This window comes from Danio rerio, chromosome 14, assembly GCF_049306965.1.
Source record: "Danio rerio strain Tuebingen ecotype United States chromosome 14, GRCz12tu, whole genome shotgun sequence".
In the NCBI taxonomy this organism is placed as follows: Eukaryota; Metazoa; Chordata; class Actinopteri; order Cypriniformes; family Danionidae; genus Danio; species Danio rerio.
This window is the reverse complement of record NC_133189.1, coordinates 41,216,561-41,244,250: the sequence shown is the minus strand read 5'-3', so window position 1 is coordinate 41,244,250 and position 27,690 is coordinate 41,216,561. Positions and strand designations below refer to the sequence as shown.

Genomic DNA, 27,690 nt, shown 5'->3' with positions numbered 1-27,690 from the left:
GATGATATGATTTGAAACAGGTGATGTCAACAGGTGACTGTAATTATGATTTGGTACAAAAGCAGCATTTAAGCAAGGTCTTGGGCTTTAGAAGCAAAGATATCTGATTTGGGGTTGTATGAATGAAGTGTCTACTTTAATAGTTCATCTAGGTTTTTTTATGAAAGAAAAAATGTCAAACTATGGGTGAAGTTATCTACTAAAACATAATCAGGAATCAGAAAAAATGAAACATTCTTACCCATAAAATATGTACAATAGAAGTTATTAAAAATAAAATTCTAAAACAATAAGATTTAAATTACCATAATTAGTATTTTGAGGCTGCGCTGAGGTTGTTTAAAGTTGCGGTCACACTGGGCTTTTCCTCCCATAGACTTCCATTCATATGCATATGCATGTGAATGTGTCAGACCGGAAAGTCCCCATGAACTGGAAGTTGACTTTTTTTTTTTTTTTTTTTTTTTTACCTCACTGTCCTGCAGTTGCTGAAGAAACAGACTTTTAAATAAGAAAACTGTAGACAATCAATACGATCAGGGACTTCTCCTTGTTGGAGGAACTGTAGGGTAGAAGAGGCACATCATGTGCATATACTCTGACAGTACTCAAGAATTCATAGTTTTTGGGAAACTGTACACATCGCCATCATCTATCAATGATATTTTTGATCCTCCTATTCCAAGAACATTCCATATACTTTATCTAGGAGATATTCCTATTAAACCTCAACGGAGGATATATCTATTTATGATATTACTGGCAACAAGTAAAAAAAAGCTATGACCCAGAAATGCTATAAAAAATACCCACTAACTAAAGATGAATGTTTAAAAATATTAGCAGAAGATGAGGAAATAAAAAATTATGCATGCACTTCAATTAAAAAAAGAGACCTATGAATAGAAGTGGCTAGCTTCCTCAATAACAAAACAATTATCTATAATATAACATTTACATAAATCTAGAGGTTATGCGTCATTAAGAGCATTTGTTTGGAAATCTTTTTATTTCATACTTATTCTATTTATGTTTGAATGTATAGTGTGTGTGTGTGTGTGTGTGTGTGTGTGTGTGTGTGTGTGTGTGTGTGTGTGTGTGTGTGTGTGTGTGTGTGTTTTTTTTACAAATTTTGTGTTCGTTTTGTTCCCACTGGTTATGTTAAAGAGAACAAAAACAGTGGGTGTGGCTTGTTTTTTTCTACTGTTAGCTGAATGGATGTAGTAAAGTAGGCTTTTCACACAGAAAGATCGGGAAAAGGGGTTTGGGTAACAAACATCACCTCCACACCATTTCTGTTTGTTGTCAAATCTGACCGTTGGAGTGGCGTGGTTAAATACGCTAGCCATGCCCAATTCCTAAGATATAAAAAATCTGACAATTTAACAGAAAAAAATACAGGAAGTGTATTTTCAGATTTCAATTTAAAGATTAAAAGAGGGAACTTTTTTTTTTTTTTTTTTTTTTTTTTTTCTTAATGACATGCACGGATGACCTGTACACCACAAAACTAGCAATGTGAGCAAACAAAATCATAAGGTTAGTTTTGAATTCTTGGGGACTTTAAGGTAAGAATGTAAAATAGTTGTTATAGTTTATTCAGTTTATTTATAAACAAATTAACAGGACACATGGGGAAATAACATTTTTGAAGCAATAGTTCACTTATAAATTAAGAAACCCTTAACCATTAATGATATATAATAATGCAGTGGTGTTTATGGAATCTAATTATTTTGGAAGGAGCCATTTTTGCAGCTTAAACCTTTTTTTTCTGTGGACTTATTATTATTATTATTATTATTTTATTTTTTATGCTTTTTTCACAATAAAAAAAAATCTTTTATTTCAGTAGATGAAGGAACATTTGAAATGACCTCTTTAAAATAAGTTTAGAAATAAGCACATTCTTTTTGATGTTTTATCCACTTAGTCAAAAAAATCCTGAACTGACTGGTTTACAGTAGATTTAAACTGCTAATATCCTCTCATGGGGAAATAACATTTGTTCTTAGTGCTCTGCGTGTCCACTTGGTCATTTAATTACATGTGTTTGCATATAATTGCGTGCGTGCATAATAGAAATGTTGGCTTGCACATGGTGATTTGGTTAATTAAGTCTGTTTCCAATGCTTTTTCATTCACGTTGGGCCTCCGCAGGACTCAGTCTACCGGGACCCTTCCCTTCAGCCTTTTGAAGTGAAAATGCTGATTGTAGCTTTTAGAAATCTGCATAAGGGTGTGGAAAATCTATGATGCAGTACATTACTATTTACTCTGTGGTTTGGTTATGAACAAAGGCTGAATTGTGTAAAGGAAGCCATCCTTTTTATAAACACTTACAGTATTCAAGTCTTATAATGAAGCAAAATACAGGTTAATTGACTATATAATGAGTAAAATGTGTGCAAACATAGAGCTGTGAGTGTGTATACATATATCAGAAGAGAGTACGCCTAGCATGATGTGTGTTTATTTATGCTTGATATGATACTCATGTCATGCATATATAAATGCAATCTGTCATGTGGATGCTGGGAAGGCAGCCCTCAGCTTCAGTCGTGCACTTCAAGTTATCTGTAGTGACAGCAAGGTGCATTACATAAAGACTCGTCCTGGTAGGATTTACCACAAAAAAAAAAGTGTTCTCAGAAATGAGCAATGATAAATACTCAGTGAGAAACAGGAGTCTTTATTTCTGGGACATAATGCAACCGTTTAATTTGTAAGTTAATTTATAAGTTTGTGACGTTAAAGATACACAAGTATTAAAACGCATGTTTGTTTTGTTTTTGTTTTTTTTTATAAAAATGTATGTGTAACAGAATCAAATTTAATTTTATCTCTGCACATTTGTGCATTTGTTTTCTTCATGTCAGTCACGACAGGTTCAGAGAAACGTCAACTCAGGAGAAGAGCAAGGCGAGGGAGTTTTTATAAAGAAATGTCAAAGTTTTATGTAGCCTGTGTAAAACTGGCAAATAAATATTACGTTCTGCTTAAATTACAGCATCTATGGGAGACTATATGAAAGTTTATACCGATTTAAAAGAAAAAACAACAAAACAAACTTGACGACAACAACAGATCCTACAGATGTCAGTGTCTTAATGAACAGAATATCCTTAAATAATGCATAGATGATGTTCAAAGAGTTTTTAGTTTTGTTATTTTGCTGTTTGTCATATATACATGCACTTTTTAAACACAAACAAATGTGGATGTCGCGGTGATGAAAAAGACCTTGACATGTGCTGCCTCATGTTGGCCTACTTTCATTAGAAGAATGCACTATACATGTTCTGTGCATTGTATCAGGTTTTAAGCTACGTTCACACTGCAGGCAAATGTGGCACGAATCTGATTTTTTTTTTCCCCCTCATGTGTGATGACAGTGTGAACAGCCCAAACCGCATGGAATCTAATCTTTTCAGGTCAGATCTGTGCCACTTTCAAGTGTGGTCTTAAATCAGACACGGATCTGATGTTTTGCAATGCGACCGCAGTGTGAACGGTTATGTCGTATTTCATGTGACTTTTACACAATCTTTGAGCTACATGCGTCATCATTCTGTGCTGCAAACATCATCTACCCCTCAGCAGCACAGTAGAATGGCACACAGGGCGATTACAGTATCACAGAAAGTTGGTTGTTCATGTTAAAAACAATTTTGAAGGCAAAACTGGTGCTTGTTAACTAATCTAGTTAACGATTGAGGCACGGGTTGATCGCGAAGCTAAAAAGCTTCATGGGTGTTGTGAGGATCGGTGTGCAAAAGAAGGAAGAACTTTCTCTTCGAGAGAAAAAAGGGCAGGTGCTCGAGCACCCAAACCCCCCTTCTGCATGTGTCTGTTGTTTATAACAAAGTAAAATTAAATAACTCTACAAACGGACATAAACCAAATACGCCTTCACAGCTCAGTCTGCGGCTGCTCATTAACCCTTGATGAGTTCACTAAACCGGTGATCAGAGCGCCACGCACCGCAGTTGTCATAAATCACAAACGATCAGTGTTTTTTATCACAGGACACTTATTTTAGGTCTCAAATGTCAAAATACACCTTAGTAGTAGCAGAACAATCATTTAAAGTTCATGAAATACACAACGGTTGTCTGTGAAAAGGGTAATAATAATATAAGCATGATCTGACAATGTGCTTACTCATGCAGCACTCAGGCGTTCATAATTAGACATTTTGCGTTCTCCGTAATGCACTTTTGAGCATCCGGGTCAGTTTAGGACCATGATCTGTTCACACTGCAAATCTGATATAGGTTACATTCATAAGAGCGGTGTGAACAGCCATGCAAAAAAATCAGATCTGCGAAAAAATCAGATTTGAGCACTAAGCCTTGCAGTGTGAACCAAGCCAGAGTATTGATCATACAGTCGTTTGATTCAGTTGATTGTATGAATTGTTTCTATACTTGATTTCTGTTGATCTGATTCATAGATTATTTGAAGTACATTTTTAGATTAGATCAGTTAATTTGCTCAGAACAATTGCAAACACATTTAGATATTTATTTAATTGTATTTATTTATTTGTTTAGAAACTGTGTTTGAGGGTATCTGAGGGTGCAAAAAAATCTTATTTATTATTTATTTATTTTTAAACTGTCTGAGTGAAAAAAAATCACTAATTTATTTTTATTTATTTATATATATATATATATATATATATATATATATATATATATATATATATATATACATACACACACACACACACGCATATATATACTGTATGTATATATATATATATATATATATATATATATATATATATATATATATATATATATATATATATACTGTATATATGTATGTATGTATGTATTTATTTATTTATTTTAACTGTGTTGGAAGGTATCTGAGGGTGCAAATGAAAAGCTGTCCAAATTAACTTTGCCATATTACTTATGCCCATTGATATTTTAAGCACACCTGGGTGACGAGAAACAGGAAAATGTTTGACCCCGACTTTCTGAATCATAAGGCTAAACTGCAGGTACATGCGAGAACATATCAGTCAAACTCATTCAGTCATCAAAGAAAAAAAAAAAAATAAGAACACAACTTTATATATAATAAACTGTTAAAAGCTGTTAGTAACTAGTTAATTAGCTAAAGTTATTAGTAACTAATAAAGTTATCCCTTTAACTGCTTCCAAGAAAAAAAAATTGGATTGCATTTTTTAACTCCTAATGTCGCTATAACACACTCAATGCATTATTTTTCAACATCCATTTCTATAATATCAACCTCTACTAAATGGCTTATGTCGGTTTATGGTAAAAGTACCGTAATTGATACATATACTATGAAAAATCTAAAAATACGAAGTGTAAGACCAATTTATTAAAAAAAAAATCTAAAAACATTTTTAAATAGTAAATCCCCTTTATTTTTGAATTGTCATATATTATATTATATTTATTATATTATATTATATTATATTATATTATATTATATTATATTATATTATATTATATTATATTATATTAAATATTTCAGATTCTCATTTAAAATGTTTCTTGTTTGTTTGTTTTATTTTAAATAATAAAACCAAAATCAAGTGTAGTAATGCAATAGAATTGTTTTGTGGTTTTTTTTTGTGTTTTTGTTTTTTGTAAACCACAATGCTTTTGTGTAAACCATTATTTAAAACAGTCATTCTTTAAACATCTTTTAACAATGATTATTTAAATAAGTCAAAATATGACCAATCGTTTGGTAGAACAGGCAGTTAAAGGGTTAAGGTAACTAATAACCTTTACTTTTTGATTGATTGTAATTCAACAATGCTTTTACAACTGCTTTGAAACAATAATTAATTTGAAAAGAGTTACAAATAAACTTAAATTCAATATGACGGGGCAACGCAGTGGCGCAGTCGGTAGTGCTGTCGCCTCACAGCAAGAAGGTCGCTAGTTCGAGCCTTGGCTGGGTCAGTTGGCATTTCTGTGTGGAGTTTGCATGTTCTCCCTGCGTTTGCGTGGGTTTCCTCCGGGTGCTCCAACTTCCCCGACAGTCCAAAGACATTTGGTACATGTGAATTGGGTAGGCTAAATTGTCAGTAGTGTATGCGTGTGAATGAGTGTGTGGATGTTTCCCAAAGATGGGTTGCGGCTGGAAGGGCATTCGCTAAGTAAAAACATGTGCTGGATAAGTTGGTGGTTATTCAGCTGTGGCGATCCCGGATTAATAAAGGGACTAAGCCGACAAGAAAATGAATGAATGAATGAAATTGACTGTCTGGAGTATAAAAACCCACAAGCTGATGTTTGCATTTATATTTTAATTAAAAGTTTAAACAAAAGCATCGTCTCTGCTCATTTTATTACTAAGCATGCAAATATTAGTGGAGGACACTGCATACATTCTATTTAGAGTATAACGTTGCTCTACTTTTTAAATCAGCCTCTGGAATCATTGAAGTAAGACTGAAAAGAGTAAATGGACGAGAGTGAATGCAAATGACTGTAAAATCACAAACCTGTTCTCTAAGCCCACGTTTCCACCCAGAACCCAGTTTTCCTGCAGCTGCACGCATTCAGATGCGCTCTGGAGCTCCGCAGGTTGATTGGCCAGGGACTGGTTGAGGGAGGTGACTGACGGGTGCTGCTTGTGCTGGATTGGTGCAGGTGGCAGAGGAGGCGGTCCTGCTTGGCTTGGAAGCTGGTCTAGTGGAAGAGGAGAGAGGCAGAGGAATTAGTGGAGCTTGTTACAGAAGTCTGCTTTTCACAAAGCGCAGGCGGATTGAAGGCCTGTTCCAGATTGAGTTAAATGGGATTCTTTACAGGATGATTTGGTCCTATGAGCACCAACAAATTTTCACTAAACTCCGTCCAGGCATATTTGGGTGAAACAGAGGACACGCTCAAAACACTACGTTATGGGGAATCACACGCTTTAACCCTTTAACTGCCCCACCAAGAAAAAAAATTGGATTGGATTTCTCTTAGTGTAGCTAGTTAATACCAAATGGTTAATGTTAGTTTATGGTAAAAGTACTGGAATTAATACATATATTATAAAAATATGAAAAATATGATATGCAAGACCAGTTTATTTTGAAAAAAAATAATCAAAGTAAAACAATGTTAAATACCAAATCATCTTTATTTACTGATGTATGCCAAACAATATTTCAAATTCTTATTTCAAATGTTTTCTTTCTTTTCTTTTTTTTTTAAGACAAGAAAAGAAATCAAAATCAAGTGTAGTAGAGCAACAGGGTTCTTCTTGTTTATTTTTTGTAAACCTACAATGCTGTGTGTATAAACCATTATTTAAAAGTCATTCTTTAAATGTCTTTAACAGTCAAAATATTGTCAACCATTTGGTAAAGCAGGCAGTTAAAAGGATTTTAATGCAGTAATGTGATTTAAGTTATGAATTAAAATTACAAATGAAAACAATTCACAATCATCCTAGAACTGAATTGTATTGTTATACCAATTTGTCTTAGAACTTGACTTTACTTTTTATTTAAAATGGTTTCAAAAATAAATGATAAATTATCCATCCTGTAAAACCAAACAATTGCTTCCTTAATAAATAAGCAAATAAATAAATACTGCACAGTCTGCACAGCTGCTTATTGGTACTTATAAAGCAAATATTCTGTATGATCTTATTCTTTATACCCAACACCTAAACTATTAATGAGGAGCAAATTAGGAGTTTATTAAAGCAAAAGTCAAAATGGTTTGTTAATAACTGAACTACACAATTAAGTGTGACCAATTTTTTTTTCTAAGTATAAAAAACATATCGCAATTTATATCGCAGAAAAACGAAATATTACAATGTCAATTTTTCTTTAAATATTTATTTATACTGTAAAACCCAAAAAGTTAAAGACCATTTGAGAAAACCTATATATATATATATATATATATATATATATATATATATATATATATATATATATATATATATATATATATATATATATATATATATATATATATATATATATATATATATATATATATATATATATATATATATATAYATATATATATATATATATATATATATATATATATATATATATACATATATATATATATATATATATATATATATATATATATATACATATATATATACATATATATATACATATATATATATATATATATATATATATATATATATACATATATATATATATATATATATATATATATATATATATATATACATATATATATATATATATATATATATATATATATATATATATATATACATATATATATATATATATATACATATATATATATATATACATATATATACATATATATATATATATATATACATATATATATATATATACATATATATATACATATATATATATATATATATATATATATATATATATATATATATATATATATATATACATACATATATATATATATATACATACATATATATATATATATATACATACATATATATATACATATATATATATATATATATATATATATACATATATATATATATATACATATATATATATATATATATATATATACATATATACACATATATACATATATATACATATATACACATATATACATATATACACATATATACATATATATACATATATACATATATATATATATACATATATATATATATATATATATATATATATATATATATATATATATATACATATATATATATATATACATATATATATATATATATATATATACATATATATATATATATATATATATATACATATATATATATATATATACATATATATATATATATATATATATATATACATATATATACATATATACATATATATACATATATACATATATATACATATATACACATATATACATATATATATATATATATATATATATATATATATATATATATATATATATACATATATATATATATATATACATATATATATATATATATATATATATACATATATATATATACATACATATATATATATATATATATATATATATATATATATATATATATATATATATATATATATATATATATAAATTTATTTATTAGTTAAAAAGTTCCTAATACTCTTAAACAGATGCAAAATGCATATGGTTTGTCAAGTGTTAATATGATGTCACTGTCAAATATATTTCCCAAAATCAAATCACAACATTAGTTAAACAAGAAGATACTTGTTTAACTAATATTGTACAAAAATACATAACAATGTACTTATTAAAATGAGCCTATGCTTTAGAAGGAAGTTGAGCAACTGTACAACTTGGAAAGACCTGAAAGTGAGTATCAGTAGTAGCAGCGACTTTTACGAGTGAGCAAACGCAAGCCTCCGCAGGCCGTTGCCGGGGAGCAGATGTTTTATAATGGGCTCTTAAACTGAACGCTTCACGTTTGATTACAGCCAGAGAGAGACTCTCGTTTAACTAATGACCGGAACCTCCATTAGGACAGCAGGAAAAAAACAGGTTTTCTCATTTCACTCCAAGCTGGGTAATTGCCCCCCAAAATGACACTGTGTGATTATCTGACTGTCCCATCCTGCCGCCGTGCTGACAGGTCTGTTTCCATCTGACTACGGGTGTCCAAACATATGCTGTCACACGCTAGACTGTGACAGGGCAGCCACACAAATTCAATATTTGCTTTTATGCTCATGCAAAAGCACCACAAGGAATAATGTGCGTGTGGAGCATGATGGAATCATTTGTTATGAGCATTTCCCTTTGTCTCTTTTCTTCTTAATTTACCTTCTATGGTTTAAATGTCAATTAAGATTTTTTTTATTTATGTACTAGCATTGATCAGGATTGTAAATATAATTATCTTTGTGAAAGAAGCCCTGTTCCTAAAATTTAAAGGGCACCTTACTTTATATTGTCCAGTGTAGAATACCTTATTGTACTATTTTTTCAATAACATATATTATATTATATTATATTATATTATATTATATTATATTATATTATATTATATTATATTATATTATTATATTATATTGTCAATTTAAAAAATGCTGCGTAGCATTTCTTAGTATTTAATCAATTTTAAATTGCTCAACCTCATCTTATTTAATCAAAAAATATGTCTATTTTAGAATACATTTTATAATCAGTTTTAAAATTTTATTTTAATTCTTCTTTACTTGTATATGCAATTATCTAATGTTTCGACTATAATTTCATCTTATCTTTATTACATTTATACATTTCTGTTTATTTCATTTTCACAAACCCCTTGTGAAAACCATGTGTGGATAAAATAAATTTTGTTATTATATTATATTATATTATATTATATTTCTAATTTTTATTTGAAAAAATTGCATCTATTTCTTTTTTTAAGTTAAGTTATTTAATCAATTTTTTATTATTTATCTGCATATTTAATATTTTAATACTTTATATAATCATTTGATAGTTTAATATTTATTTAAATTTCTCTATACAAGTATTATTCTAATAAAGTTTTATTATTTATTTCATTGTATCTCTATTACATTAATAATACATTTTCTTTTTATTCCATTTCCAAGGACCCCTTGTGAACAGCCATTTTACACCCCCCTTGCATGAATAAAATATATCAAATGATCATATTAAGCATGGACATGATTTCAATGCTCATATCACAGTCGAACAGCATCCCGTAGCACAATAAACCCTATTCTGAGCACATGCAATGAGGTATTAAACGCTAATGAGTTTTCATTTACACCTACCTAAGTGATTTGTACTACAAACGTTGCTCTACAAATAAATATTTTTATCCCTCATTTTAACAGACTTGGTTGTAAATTTTCCGTCATCTTCTACTTGATCCAGCAATATACTACTGTAACTCTTGGCATTTTAATATGACATTTATATGACGAGAGCTTCAATATAAAGAGCTCCTCTAGTCTTCCCAAGTGCTCAGATTCAGCAGGTTTTTCATGTTTCTCTCACTCACGTGTCTCTCTCAGGCTATTTCCACCAAAGCTATTTAAAACTTTATTTTCTTCCCTTTTTTCTGCTCCTAATCCTTATTAGCATCCTTTACGGTGGAAATGCTTATAAAGTAGAGATTCACCAGACCCAACAGAATATTTTTATCTCTCAAAATGACAGAAAGCATTTAGATGTACCTTTCAATTTCTTTTATGTAGTAAATGACAACAAAAATTAGCTTAACAAAAATGTAATTTGCAGTATATATTGTGTATGTTTTTGTGTGTTTATATGTCTGTCCAATCAGGGATGCAATGATTAATCGATTTCACTATCTATCACTATCATCTATCACTAATCACGTTTTAATTTGTCACGGTTAATTAATTGTAAAGCCTTCTTGAACCTTCTGCACAGAACAAAACTGCGGCTTGTACACAATAGGCACACACACTGGATTAAAGGCTGATTTTAACTATTTTTGAGGCTATAAATGGTGCGTGAGCGGTGCGATGCACGCTTACACTTTCCAGGTGCACATAAAAGAATGCTGAAAGCGCAGCGTGAGTCACATGACAAGAATTGACCAGTCAGCTTCATACTTTGTATGGAATATACATACTTCTATTCCAAAAACAGAGAAAATACAAAAGAAAATACCCAAAATTTTATAATATAATTAATTAAATGGCATGTTCCTTTTGCGTTTGCTTGGGTTTCCTCCGGGTGCTTCGGTTTCCCCCACAAATCCAAGTACATGTGGTACACGTGAATTGGGTAGGCTAAATTGTCAGTAGTGTATGAGTGTGAATGAGTGTGTATGGTAGTGTAGCCAGATATGGGATGCAACTGGAAGGGCATCCGCTGCTTAAAAACGAGCTGGATAAGTTGGCGGTTCATTCCGCTGTGGCGACCCCGGAAAGGACTAAGCCGAAAATAAAATGAATGAATTAGTAGATCAAATGTGCCTTTCAGACAGGTTTAGCAGTCTTTGACTACATTTGTTCTCTTGAAAAGGGAAATACTTGGCTTATATGTAGCTTAGCTTTACACTAGACAAATACTATTTATTTAATATTTTATTTTTTTACTTAATCCTTTTTTCTGTCATTTATTTTCAGTGTGAAAGTATTACTTATGTTTAAAAACCTTTTAAACTTATTTTTAAGACCAAAAAGAAATGGACTATTATTTATTATTTGATTTTTTATAATTATTATTTTTTTTTTTTTTTGCTGTATTAATTGTGTGCTGAGTAGCAAAAAATAGCACATTAAATTAAGGGAGCTTTAATGTGATTTACTAAACTAGTAGTGTTTTGCAATTAATACAGGCATAGTAATCATGATAATGACACTGGGATAATTCCTCAGACTGTAATCATTTAACGGAAATCTATAATTGTTCCCTATTTATCGCATCCCTATTTGCAATTCAGTTAAAGATATTATACATGGATACAAAATTTATCAAAAACATTACTTTTGAAAGTTTTCTTTTTTATATGCTTTTGGATTAAAAAAAAAAATTTATTTAGTTTTATTTGAGTTTTATCATTACTTTTGTTGACTTTTTTATTGACTTATTTTGAAAAATATTATAATGTGCTATTCAGTATTCAGTATTTTTTTCATGCATTACTTTAGTATTATTTTACAAGCAGAGAGCAGTATGCTTAACCACAATACACCATGCTATAAACTCATTTATTTAGTTTTACATGATTTTTTCTCTCTCGTATGTGAGAGTATTCATTTGGAATGAATTCAAACAGTCATGTATCAAGACATTCTAATACAAGACACTGCAACACACGCAGTGAGATTTCAGCATCACGCACTTAAGGCATGTGTTTATAAACATGTAATTTCCATTAATAGCTAAGTGAATAATCACTAATTACTGTACTGAACTAATTTCAGGTTTTGTTCAGGTGGAGTAACACGCATAACTAATACCGAAGTGCTTTCTAAAATATGTCCGTGCACAGTTACTGAAGGATAAACTGTTCTGGCTGTTATTATGGTGAACATATATCTCTGCCTGGTGAGCTCTTGAAATGGGCCTGTCACAGGCTAGCACTATGACAAGTGACTGAAGTCAGAGAGTAAGAAAAGAGCATATAAAAACTATTTCAACAAAGCATGTTCAGTGGTATATCAAGTGTATTCAGATTTCAGATAATATTTACTGCATACCGTGTCTTCACATTTACAGTCATTCAGACATGATGGTACAGTGCAGTATATATAGAGGTACTGCAATAATGCAGAGTATCTGTAAAGTAATGCAAACCTATCTTTTTAACTTGTTGTTGTATATTTAATTAAAAATGAATTTGGTGACTTTAAAATAGCATCATCTTTGGCCACTGATACACTGCAGCTGAATTCAGCAAGGTAGTGACAACCACAATTACTGTCCACAATTATTATTCAATACTTACCCAAATTATTGGAATTTTTAATTTTTTTATTTATTCATTTTATTTGTTTTTTTTTTTTTTTTTTTGAAAAAAAAAAGGTCAGAGTTGTCTGAAATGAAACACCTTGACTTATTAGTTTTGTCAGAACATGCTGGAAAAATAGATTGGGCAATAACTTTCACTTAAAAATGTAACTCAGAGGGTTGTTTTCTCTATATTTGACCCAATTTGTTTTGGAATTACACAGCATTTTTTACAGTGCATGAAAGAATGGGTATAATTTGTGGAGAAAGATTGTACAAGTTTACTTTGTAGGTCAGGGGAATATTATAAATGCATAGGTGTCAAAAGCCTTTGGATGCGTATGAGTCAAAATTTCATACTTTTTAAATTAATTACTTATTGAATAGAAAGTTTATCGTATTTGGCTGAGCAAATAACTTTTTTTATGCACATTTCTGAAATTTGTGCCCATCTTCATAAGTTCACACTCACAGATATTTGACTGATTAAAATATTTTCAGAGAGCTCTGAGCTCAGAAAGACACCCTAACTCGTGTTATTCCCCTTATCAGGATAAAGAGAGATAGGGTCCAAGCACAATGTCTAGCCAGGCTCCAGAACGCTCCCCCTTCAGATTTAAGTAGGTATGGGGTTTAGTAGTGTGGAGTTGGGGTGGTGGAGGGACGCTGAAGTCAAGAGAAAATGGGGATATGACATGTTTGACTATTTATAGGGGTTTGTCCAAAGCTGATTGGATAATAGAATGATCGTGTGTGATGAATTAGCCTCATCAAAAACTGATCGTGCTACTCCAGAAATTTGTTTATGAAACATCACTTGGTGTTTCAATCAAGCAATTTTTAAGCAATTTCCAAAACTATGCTTCAAAATAAGTGGATGGATGTTTGTTTGTTTATTTTATTTATTGTCTTTTTAATTATTTTACTTATTTATATAAAAAGAGTTTTTTTTGTTATCATTTGTATAAAAAATAGTTCTGTTTTGTGCTTAAACTGTTAGAATAACATATAAAAAAAAAAATAAGTGGATGGAAACATAGCTATTGTCATTATTTTTAAACCAGCGAGTGGGCGCTTAACCTTAAAACATAATTATAGTTCAGAAAAAAAGCTGTTTGCACAAACCACCTATTTGGTCATCAGCTTCACATTGTGTGAGTAGCCTTTAAAGCACAATCATTTGATCAATGTTAATAACAGCAACCCTCAGAACGAAAGTTCACATGTGAGAAATACAAGTTCTCCCACAAGTGGCCATGTACGCCACAATCCACCAACCTATTTCCCAGCCACGTCAAGAACCATGAAACACCAGCTAATTCTGCTCCACACGGACAGCGGCTGAAGTACAAGAAGAACGAGAATCATCATGACAGGTGTCCCGCCACATTCATGACAGGGTTAAAATAGACTTCTGTGACAAGTGCATTAGACAAAGTGTTGGAGAGGAAACATGGTACAGCCTCAGCTTCTTACTCCTGACACAAAGAGGTCAGCCAGTGCAAAGACGGCGATGTCGTGTCGTGCCCAGACACAGCGAACGCCATTACACTTTCATGTTGTTTGCATTCGCGAACACATCAAACGGCCTCAGACAGTGGTTGGAAATGAAACAGCCTGCAATCTTAAGAGACAGTGAAATTCTGCGGCGGCGGCACAATTTGCCTTAAATGTGCCCTTAAGGTAACTCATGCCTTTTTGAATGCAACTTAATGGAAAATTGTAACAAATTATTTCCTTCAATCTAGATAAGGAGGCAGCGCTCTGATTCAATCTGAGCGCCGCTAGACTCCACATACTAACAAATGATTACACACAGCATGAGCAGAATGTTAAGGCATTCAGCAGGCTTTCCATCCAGATCTGAGGCAATCAGCTTCCTTTAATCAAACTCCCTGAGCAATAAAATACAATTCTCTCCTTCTTGATTGGACGTACACATGCTGTACACAAATTCCTCGTCCGTGCGCATTTCTGCCCTGTGCAAGTTTCCGTTTGCCTTTATATTGACTTTCCATGACACACCCTGCAAAAGGAGGGGAGGAGGGGTGGGATGAAGCAGAGAAGGCAAATGTGTTGGATTTGGCAGTATGAGAAAGATTGATGCATCTGGCACGAGATTTTTCAATGTCAAGTTGTTCTACTACAATTTAACAAGATTCTTTAGTGGGCCGTTTTGATTAATATTAGATGGAGCACTGAAATGACATCCCCATTTTACTCTTAATGCTCCAGCTAATGTCTGCGAAACACTGCTGAGGGGTCATCTACACTTTCCTCTCTTATGAAAGGGATAGTTTACCCCAAAATTACATTTTGCTGTTTATTTACAAGCCCTCGGGCGTGTTATGTACTGTACACACTCAGGACTGTTTGCAGGGGCTGTGGATTAAAGGTAATAATGTTAAAAGTGCACTAAGTTTGACACCCAGTGGTTGAACTATGTATTGTACACCAGGTTCAAAATTGCAAATGCACATGCAAGTGCAGGTTGCCAGATTGAAGACATCAACAGAAATGTGCCTAATTATTGAGCCTCATTTAAGTCTGATTTAAATCGTGTTCTAAATAGGTCACTGAGGTCTTCTCATGAATTTATTCTATCTGTACCAAGGTCCCGGTGTAAGCGAAGTGGGGATCGGGCTTTTGCTGTTGTCGCCCCAAAACTCTGGAACGGGCTTCCGCCCCACATCAGACATGCTCCAACTCTACCTGTTTTTAAAAAGCGTTTGAAACACCATCTTTGTTCTTTAGTATTTGAGCCTTTTTAATGTTGAGGGATTTGCCTTATGTTTTAATTGTTATTTATGTGATGTAGATTTCATGTTTAGTATTGATTGTGTTCAGCACTTTGGGCAACGTTGTGTTGTAAAAAATGTGCTATATAAATAAATAAACTAAGACTAACTAAATAAGAGCAACAGCACCAGATATGAAAAAGTGTTTTCTATATTAAAAGGAGTTTTTCTTCTTACTAACGCCTCCAATTGATATATTAGAAATGGCTTTTATTTCTTGCAAGCTGAACAACAGGATGAACTGACAATGATCACCTCAGGTAAACTTCATGTGCTTTATTCAGTGTTAAATGTTAATATTGTGATGTGCGGTCAGGGTGGGCAGGTGAGGAAGTGCCTCAGCTGTCATCATCCACACCTGCCATCATGAGATGTATACTAATGATAATATAAATATTTGTCACTGACCTGTGCTATAAATGTAAGTTTTGTATGATTCAATTATTTTCATGATCAAAATCACTGTATTTTGTATATTTCCTGTTCAATTACAGCGTAGAAATCGAGGTGAGGCAGTTTGAGCTGTGCCTTATTCAGATTGCGCAATCCCCTGCACACTGGCTTGATCACATGCCTTTTCTCGTGACTCTGTATATGCTGCCAATGTATAGCCTTATTAAAATGTTTTTATACATGATGGTCATTTTTATTATATGCCCTTACTGTCTGTATTATAAGTAGTTTATTTCACAAATATCTATAACTTTCTTAGTGTAAGGATCTGACAAAGTCACACTGAAAAGAATGAGGTGAGGCAGGCATTAGCTCTACTGGAATGAACAAAGATGTGCGTATGGGCTCACGGTTATTCTTGTTCAGTGGCTGCTCTGCTTCTGTGTAGTAAATTTCAATAGGAGTCTGTTATTTTATGTTTTGCTCTGACTGACTGTAGAAATTGTGGATATAATATCTCAGCTCAAAAAATTCTCAAAATTAGACTTTCGATCAAAAGGTGAATACATAACGGACGACCAATGCGAGAGCTAAAGGGCTTGCTTCAAAAGAGGCTACAGAAGATAAGGTGATCATTTTAAAGTAATTCAAATCATTACAATACTTTATTTTCAAGTAAAGGTAAGACCAGTGTGCAAATCCTGTGTGTGAATGAGAGAGAGCAAGCGTGCATCTGCCATGGTGCTGCATGTTTGTGTGTGTGTGAAAGTGAGAGAGAGTGCATGTGCTGTGTGTGTCACTTTTTATTATTGTCTGTAGAATCCACCTTGTTGTTGTTGGTTTTTTTTATTGCAATACATTTTAATGTCTATACATCTTACATTCTCCCTTAGCCCAATATGTACCTGCTATGTGTATGAGAAATAATACTGATAAGATACTGTATATAAAACAAATTTGGTAGTTGGCAAATATATTGGGTGGGTATGTTTGTAAATGTGACTCTAAAAGAGTCATGCCTCACCAGCCACAAACCTTATCGCATCCCACTGGTTTGATTGCCATTTTACATAACATTTTATTGCCATACTACTGAAAGCAGCAGCAAATAGTTCACCTCAGATCTTGAAAATAAAATAAACCATTTGAAATTTAACTGTGACTCAGTGTAAACCAACAAATATCAGTGATTCAACATGTACATTTAATAATGTTAAAGAGGTTTAATATGTATTAATTAGATTATAAATCTCACCATTTCACTGAAGTGCACTATTCTGTGCTTCTGAATAGCTGTATTTACATTTGTCATGTTTCATTTGGTGCAAACAGCCAAATTGCTCATCACATAGCGTGTTATGACATATGGTTACAATGTAACCTGCTCACTTAATGTTTACATTCATAATATTTATATTATTTGCCAATTAAAAACCACCTCATGTGTAACTGAATCTGTGTCTCATTTTGCAGTCTGTTACTGTCCACCAGAGTTCGCATTTTGGTCCCATTTCTTAAATATCAACATATTATGGTATTTTTATGCTTTAGAAGAGACAAAAACTTACATGCAGCACTTTTAATGTTCAGTTTCTTGCACAGAGGTTCATTTTGGTTCATAATGCATCTTAATCTATTCAAAAGAGCCATTGGTATTAGTTTAGTTTTTCTTGTATGTGTTTTTTTTTTTAATCTAAAGGTGTTTGTAGCCATCAAACTACTTCTCATGAATCATCAAAAACCACTTACATCTTGGATTAAAAAGAACATAAATTTTATTATCCTGCACTGACACATACTTTATGTATAAGAGTGTCAAATATGTGTGGTCCAAATGTAAATTAATAAACATGTTCTCCTTTAGTCTAAGCAAATAAAACTGATTGAAGAAAGTGTTCACTTTCCTGCTCGCCACACATTCAGCACAATTCTACGTTTTCCAGTAATAGGCAGCTCACTAAAAAATTTATGTGGGCTATTGTTTTCTTTCGGCAGAGAATGCAAACAATTAGTCTTTTCTAGTCTTTTTATGGTCTAAGAATCAGCTCAGAGTAAATAGCCGTTTTCACAACAGCATCTATCATTTATCAAAAAGAAATAAAAAATACATCCTCCTGCCCATGACAAGAGTCTAACATAAACTGTCATGTTTGATAAATGAGACTAAATAGCAGCAGAAAAGGGGGTTTTGTATTGCACTTCTGTAAATAATGAAAAGAAAATTGCATTCATGTATTCTGTGGTAAACAGGAGCCGTTGAGGTTAAGACGCATGAGCATTTTACAGTAACAGATGCATGTGAAGCACACATAACAGTTGGTGCACGCCTGGACGAAGCTATTAAAGTATTATTTAACAAAAACAGAAGAAAAACTGAATATACAATATCTGAACACAAGCTGATTTTTTCCCTCTAATTGTAAGAAGCACATTTGAGGGCAATGAAAATGAGGCATTAACATAAAATTCACATTATCTGAATATGCAATTTTGCTGAAATATCTTTGAAATTTCTTGAAGAGCCGTTGCACTTATTCCGGCTCTTTTGAAGACAAATTATAAGACCATTCTTGATTATTCTGCGCCGAGTACTACCCTATATTTAGACATTCCTCCTTAGCTCTCCTTCCATTGACTTTGCCAGTCGGTATCACATCCAATCACTTGAGAGAAAATGTCACAGTTGGAATAACCCTCCGGAGCATGGAATAACCCAGCAGTTACCAGTGGACTATAATTGTATTTTACAAGTTCAGTCTTCATGAGGCACTACCACATCCTTCAAAACAACCCTAAATTTAATGTGAAATATGCAAGAACTGATTTATTTCTAAAGTAGATAAGAAATATAAAAACAAGCTCTAAAAGCAAGAAAGATTTATATGCAATGCTTATTAATACTTGTTTAACGCTAAAATGTGCATATTAATACCTTAAAGTAAATGTAAAGAGCCATGTTTTGGTGTCAACATCAAATTAAATGTAGAAACAATAATTGGTAACATTAAGTTTGTAATTTTTATTGGTGGTTTTGTATTTACCAACATGAACAATACTCTTTGTTACAGTATTTAGTCATCTGATAATGTTAGCTCATGTTATTAACTCACACTGCATGAAAAGCCTCATTTTCGGCAGTTAACGGCCCTGTAAATTGCTGTAGAAATTTCAGTGATTCGGCTGTTCACAGGAGTTTTTAGAGAACTCGCCAGCTCACTGAATTCAATGCCTCTCGCACAAATCAGTTTGAATATATTCTCACGAAATAAAAAAAAAATACAAGAGAAGAAATGTGCAATGGCAGCACAGCACATAATCAGAAGAAAAATAGGCTGCAAAGTCCCAAAATTGCGGTAAGAAAAACTAAGGTCCCACTTTATATTAAGTGTCCTTAACTACTATGTACTTGCATCAAAAATATAAATACAATGTACTTACTGTGTTCGTATTTGAGAACACTTGTGCTGCTCTTGAGTTGGGATAGGGGTTGGGTTATGAACAGGTTTGGTGGTATGGGTAGGTTTAAGTATGGATTAAGGTGTAAGGGATGGTTAACAGTGTATTTACAAATGTAATTACAGAAGTTAATTACAGATGTAATTAAATACAGGAATTCAATCAAGCATAAGTACACAGTTAATACATGTATTTACACAATAATAACATTGTAACAAACTATTAATTCCTGTTTAAGTACATATTAGTTAAGGCCACTTAATATAAAGTGGGACCAAAACGAATGTAGTTACATTATAGGTGCTAACGCGTTTCACAGAAAATTGACAAGCTATCCACCGGTTGTATAACTCAAACTGCAAACTGTAGGTGTTATGAATCCGAGGCAGGGTAAGACTACAAGCTTCATTCAAAGATGGATTTAGTTGTACAAAATAAATGCAAACATGCACGTTTTAATTTAAAATATTTTTTATGTTTTTCATATAATAAGTCGATCACCACCTATTTAGTCGTGCTTTGGCTGCTGGTCCAGAATTGCATGACGATGTTCTGGAAAAAGAGTTCATTTGTTGGTAAGTAACTTCCATCATCCTTGAGTTCATTTATTGTTATCATTGTTATTTTTTTTACTTGTAGCATATTTAATAAACCAATTCAATATTTCTAGTTTCCTGTAAGATGCATTTTAAGACCGTTTGCAGAAATTTTTGGTACAACCAACCGGAGATGGCCAAAGTGGCTGCTGCTAATACTTTTGTGTGATTTAAAAAAATAATAATTACAATTTGTGTTAACTATATTAATAACTCCTTACATTTTATCAACATGTCTCTTCTTAATCATGTCTTTAGTTTGGTGGTACTTTAGTACATTATAAATAATAAAAATAATTCCTTAGCAATGTATTTTAATAACTGTGATGCACTAAACAATGTTAACAAGCATGTATTTGAATGTTAATAATTCATTAGGTAATGTTGAACTATGATTAATAAATGCTGCACAAGCATTGCTCATGATTAATTTATGTTAGTAAATGCATTAACTAATGAAACCTTATTTTAAAACGTGACCATGTTATTGTATAGTGTCTATTTCCATATTTCAAATAATGTTTAAGAAAGCGAAATGTCAAAATATGAGTGAAATAAAGATCTGATTCTGATCTCATTTATCATCTTATATTTATGCAAGATGTTTGCTTATTGATCCCTTGACTTTTTTTACCTTTCTTTATATTACAGTACCTAAAGGGTTGCACATAAATGCAATAAATTAGTAGCTTCTGAACAGCCACGGTCTCTGAGAACACATTTCTATTTTTTTTCTACAACTAAAGAGTTAACAGTAAGCTAAATTTGTGAATTTTGTTATGAGAATGAATATATAAAAAGAGAATATTGCAAATTGGCACTTACCCCTGGCATTCAGGCTTTTAGTGTGAGTTCACTTTAGGAAATATTCAATAGATGTAGCAGTAGGGCAGAGCCCACCCATGATGAGAGTAAGAGTCGTGGAGGAGTTGGCAGGATAAGACTATAAATCTAGCATAATAGTGAAACTTGTCTACCTGCCATGACAGGCTATTCAGGAGGCATTCAGAGTCCAGCGTAAAGCCGAGCACAAGCATTTAATCAAAGTCACACCGCCGCAGAGCTGAAAGTGTTCCCTGGGACTAAAACCTAACAGAGAAATATTTCAGTCCCGGTCGTTTCCTTTTTTTTTACTCCTTTACTCTGGTTACGATTTGTTAACATCTGAATATTAACATCTGAATACACTCAGTAGGTAGTATTGTCTCCAGTTTAATGGCTGTTATTTTTCACTAGCATGGTGACTTAACTTTCTCCCGATTTTCTACCAGGCAGGAACTTCAGACTGAAGGGAGAGACATTTCCAGTGACACGATCACCCTCAAGCCATTCTGTCTGAAACTGACATCTGCAATCTGTTGCCAATGTAAAGCTTCACCAAGACCCCGGTAAAGACTAATCATACCTGCACTATCATCTGTCACGATGCTGCTGAGGGCTGCGCTTCAGCTTTGGTCAATCATCACTTTTTATTCTCTTCTTCGCAGAAAAAAAAAGGCAAATTGTTTAGTGTAATGAAACCTTAAAGCTAAACAGCCCATATGATGAGGTTGATGATTATAAGAGTTTGTATTTTGCATATGATGAAGTTCTAAGAGGATGTATTTTGTTTATTGGTTTAAAAGGTAAAGTAAAAAAAATGGCGGTTGAATTCTTGGAAAAAAAATACACATCATTATTTTTATGAGCTAAATGGAGCAGAGTCAATTATTCCATTATTAACACACCATTTTGGATAGGACCATTTGGCATAGTTACATAAAAGTATAACGTGATCAAGACCTCACTGGAACTACTGTCGCTGTGTGTTTATCTGTAAAAAATTGCACACCATGTAACATTCCTCAGAACCAAGCATCCAACAACCCATATCAGGCTTTACTGGTCAATATTTTTCAAAAGCTGCCAGCCTCTAAATAAGCTCCTATTTTGCTCTTCTGATTGGCATGCTGATTGGCCAGTTGAGCTAATGCGTACTGATTAACCCAACACCCTAACCCAGTATTAGATATGGTTTTAAAGGTTTTAAATAATGATGGCACATGACATGCAAGAAAATAAATAAATAAATAAAATAAATAAATAAATAAATTGTGTGCACAAAATAAAAAAATAGCTGCACTTGCTGTTTGCATACATATTCTAAAAATCTTGTGTAACCAATCAGCATATCGATATGACTGTAAAGGAAGCAGCCTGTTCACAAAGATTTACCCAGAACGAGGCTACAAATTAGTAAATTGTGCCCACAGTTTAGTAAATCGAGGAACTGAATGAAAAAAAAATCATGCACACTATTAGCTTCAAAGAAAGGAGCAAATTTTAAATCATGCACATGCTCTAGTAAATCAAGGGAACAAATTTATGAATTGTGCATTATACAAAAATAATAGCAAAACTATAATAAATAGTATAATAAGTTTCTGTGTTTTGATTTGAGCCATGTCAGATATTAAATATGTACAGTAGACAATCAACCCGGGGTATGTTTCCCAAAAAAATTGTTAAACAATAATTGTTTTCAACATAGTTTCCCCCTAATTCGCTGTTCCAAAGAACATTCACAAGCAGCATCAAAGGCAAGCTCAGTGTTGCAAAACATAGCATTTGAATCAGCAATATGAAACGTATGCATCTGTGTGACAATTTATCAATACATTCCTAGTATTATTATAACATTTCAAATTGTGATAAAAACATTTATGGAATATACCTAGACTTATATTATGTTTTTTTTTTGTGTTCTCTCTTGTTTACACCTGGTATTAAGATGCATTTTGCAATACTGCAATAAATGTGGCCAATTCACATTTGAACACTGAAGTAGACAACAGAAAACCATACAGACAGCAAAAGTTGTTCATTCTGCTGTGATAGCAGCAATTGATTTTTTTTTTTTTTTTTTTTTTACATTTAAACCAAGTTTAAACATTTTATATGTATAATAATAACAATAAATAACAAGAAGCTTTGAACAAATGCATTTAAACTTTGAAATTCGAACTTTGAAACCATTCAAATGTATTTGTTATTAAATATTTTATGAATATTCAATAATTATAACCTATTATTATATAGCAGGATATGTACAGCAAATAAACACAAACATCAGAGATAGTTGCTTAATGATGGCAAAATTAAATTATGCTAGTGAGCACTGGTAAGGTTTAGGAATTAGGTCAGAATGCAGAGGGTTAGTAGGAGGCTGTTTAAATGAATTTTGAAAAGTAATATCTATGAAAGAATCCATCTATGAAAATAATACACAAGTTCAGGTTCTAACATTTACACCTATTTTAGGATACATCTACAAGTGATCAGATCGACAAAAACATTTTTTGGGAGACAATGAGCTTTGTAATTGCAGATTTTATCATTTTTATTATTTTGTTTTTATTCTCTTATGTTTCTTTTATTCATGTTTATGTAAAGTACTTTGAATTAGCTTTGTGTATGAAATATGCTATATAAATAAACTAGCAGGTTTTTTTTTTTTTTTTGCTTTGCTATACATTTACAGATAGACTACACGCTAAGAGATAAGCAAAACCAATCAAAGAATCAAATTGCTTCTTTTTAATATTTGAAAGGTATCTATTTACTCTCTGTCTATTGAATACACTTTAATGCATTCTGCACTGTTTCAATTTATTTAAATCTTATGCTGCAACCACCAAAAACATCCACATTTATAGGAATAAAATAGCAAGCGTGCTGATATTGATACGCAATTTGTGGGAACAATATCTGTTCAATAGTTTCTGCCACTTTGTTTTCCAACACTAATAAATAACAAGCTTCCGAAGAAATTACAAACCACATGCACTATTCAGATGCACTTGTTATTAAATCTTTTTATGAATATTCAATTATTATAACTATTATTACATTGCTGGAAATGTACAGCAAATAAACCCACACATATTAAAGATTACTGCTTCATGTCTTCTTTGATACTTTTTACATATAGAAGACACTAAAACAAACACACACACACACAAAAAAAAAAAAAAACACACACCACACATTAGGGCTTCTTAAATTAAATCAGTGACATGATCATGAAGAACTGAAATACTAAACCCCTAAAAACATGCTTTTGCAATGGTTGGCAATGTTACCAATCATAGAGTCATGCCCCTTGTGTATTGCCATGATCTTATGTTTTCCCACTCATCCTATATGCTTCTTAATTTACACTGCTGTGCCAATGCACGTTGCTGTCAGTCAGGTTACCGCATGATGTAAATTTAGTGTGAATTCATGTTTGATTGAATAATAACTGAGCCATGATTGAAGGCATTCGATGAGCAAATTCAGCAAGATGCTGGTTTCTCACCAACTGCTGTCAATATCTGTATTGTTTCACCAGTGTAATGATAAAAAAGTCAATTTCAGCACTTCAAATCTGTTCCTCATGAGTTGCTCCGCATTTGATAATGCATCAGTCATTCTTTACAGTTTTGCATGATATTAAAACTTTATAATCAATACCTATGCAGACTGCAGCTCTCGCTTGGAATAAACAATGTTTTCAATAAAAAGCTGTCGTAAACAACTCAGCATTTGATTAAATTAAATTAAATTAAATTAAATTAAATTAAATTAAATTAAGTTAAGTTAAGTTAAGTTAAGTTAAGTTAAGTTAAATTAAATTAATTAAATTAAATTTAAATTAAATTAAATTAAATTAAATTAAAATAAATAAAATTAAATTAAAAAATAATAATTAACATTTATTTAATGCTAATTCTATATATCTATATAAAATTAAATGTATATAATTGGTTTCTTTAAACTGAATCATTTTTTGTATAATTTTTACATTAGGTTTGTTTTATTTTTATATATATATATATAATTTAATAAGATTTAATTTATATTTCATATTTTATTTTATAAGCAGAGATTTGTATTAGTCATAAATAAAAAATATGTTCATACTGCAATTAAGCCTTGCTATTTCTTTCATTCCAAAGCATCTTTTTTTTTCTTCCCCTAGACCTCTGATGAGTTTCTCATTTTTGTCTAAAAATAATTTTCTGATGTTTCATAGGAAATGGTTATAGAATGGTATAAAAGAAAGAAAGATGTCAGCAAAAAAAGAGCTCTTCAGACACTGTCTGCTATTCAGCCGGCGAAAGGTCACGCATTTGCACGTTACCTTTGATTTTTCATCAGCACGATGCTTCAAAAACAGCTGTGGTAAAATGTGCTTGGATCAACCAATTTAAATGCTAAACTTCTCCAGGGGAGATTGAGGCTTCGTCTTAAATACACAGCGAAAAACAAATCACTTGGCCCACTTTGAAGAGCAGAGAGGGAAATTGAATGACCCTAATGTTAAGGTGTATTGTGTCTGGGCTGAAGTAATGGAGATTCTGCTGTCTGTCTGGCCTCAAGAAAACAGTTTCATCCTTAAACATCGTTAGTCCTTTTAGTTCCACTGACTCAGAGTCTTTCAATTGAGTTAGTATTGATGGAGCTTTTTGCACTCCAATAGGCCTAATTCATTATCCTCTTTGCTTCATAAGGTATGCACTCATCCATCTAATATTCCTGTTCAAACAAATTAAGATGCCACAAATAACACAAACAAAAAATAAGCACTGTTTACTGCGCTCATCGCATCTGATTGCTGACATCTGCATTAACCTCACTGAAAAAAATAATATTCATTGGATTTACTCACTTTTTGAAGGTAGCAAACCACATATGGGCTGAATTTAAACAAACTAATTAGGTTGAACATTACAATTTTTTTTTTTATTGCAAATCACTTGCTGTGTGTGTGGGGGGGGTCATTTATGCTGAGCACTGTAACTTAAAAATGTAGTAAATCCATTTAATCATTTTTTTCAGTGGTGTAAAGGAAAAATAACATGGATAAAAAAACCTTTAAAAAAAGCTTAACGTATGCTGTTTAATCATATATACAGTACAGTTGATGTCAGAGTTATTATCCTGACAAATGATGTTTAACAGAGCAAGGAAATTATTTTTTTTCTTCTGGAGAAAGTCTTATTTGTTTTATTTTGGCTAGAGTAAAAACAGCTTTTAATTTAAGGTAAAAAAAAAATAATTGTTCGCCCCTTTAAGCTATAATTTTTTTCGACAGTCTACAGATCAAACCATTGTTATACAATAACTTGTCTAATTACTCTAACCTGCCTAGTTAACTTAATTAAGCGTTTAAATGTCACTTTAAGCTGTATTGCTGTATATGTTTAGAAATGTGTTGAAAAAATCTTCTCTCCGTTAAACAGAAATTAGTGGAAAAAATAAACAGGGGGGCTAATAATTCAGGGGTTTAATAATTCTGACTTTAACTGTATTTGGCCTGTTAAAAGCATATTTAATTAATTAATTAATTGAATTATAAACAAAATATATTTAAAGAGGTGAGAATTGCATTTATATCTTAAAATACAGTTTGGATAATAATTATTTTTAAATCCCAACCTGCAGCTAACAATACACATTTTCATTACTCGAATATACTGTATATGATTAAGTTAATGCATAAAATATATTTTAGACATTATAATAATATAATTAGATTTGTGAAAACTCAAGTTTCTAAAAGTTCCTAAATTATTTGAGATAAGACAAGGCATATTTTATGTAGTAAAATGCTTATTATCATGAAATATACATTTAATATACAGTTAAAATCAAAATGATTAGCTCTCCTGTAAATCCATTTTTGTTTTTCAAATATATGCCAAATAATATTTAACAGAGCAATGAATCTTTCACAATATTTCATATAAACTTTTTTCCTCTGGAGAAAGTCTTATTTATATTATTTCGGCAGGAATAAAAATAGTTTTTAAAGTAAATGTTTTACTATTTTAAGGTTAATAGTATTAGCACTTGAAAGCAATATTCTTTCAATTGTCTCCAGAACCAACTATTATGTTTATAATTGTGTTGAAAAATGTTTTTTTTTTGTTTTTTTTGTTAAACAGAAATTGAGGAAAAAAATATAGAGGGGGGCTAATAATTCAGAAGGGCTAATA

The 27,690-nt window shown here is 31.7% G+C and overlaps 1 protein-coding gene across 6 annotated transcripts in view; it reads right to left on the bottom strand.

Annotated features, from left to right (window-relative positions):
- Nucleotides 1-27,690, bottom strand: part of si:dkey-237h12.3 — a 297,461-nt gene that overhangs the window by 113,781 nt on the left and 155,990 nt on the right. For all 6 annotated transcript variants that reach the window (XM_073922109.1, XM_073922108.1, XM_073922112.1 and 3 more), the window contains one exon: nt 6,504-6,690. In XM_073922109.1, coding sequence (XP_073778210.1) covers nt 6,504-6,690 — 187 coding nt within the window. The remainder of the gene's footprint in view (nt 1-6,503; nt 6,691-27,690) is intronic.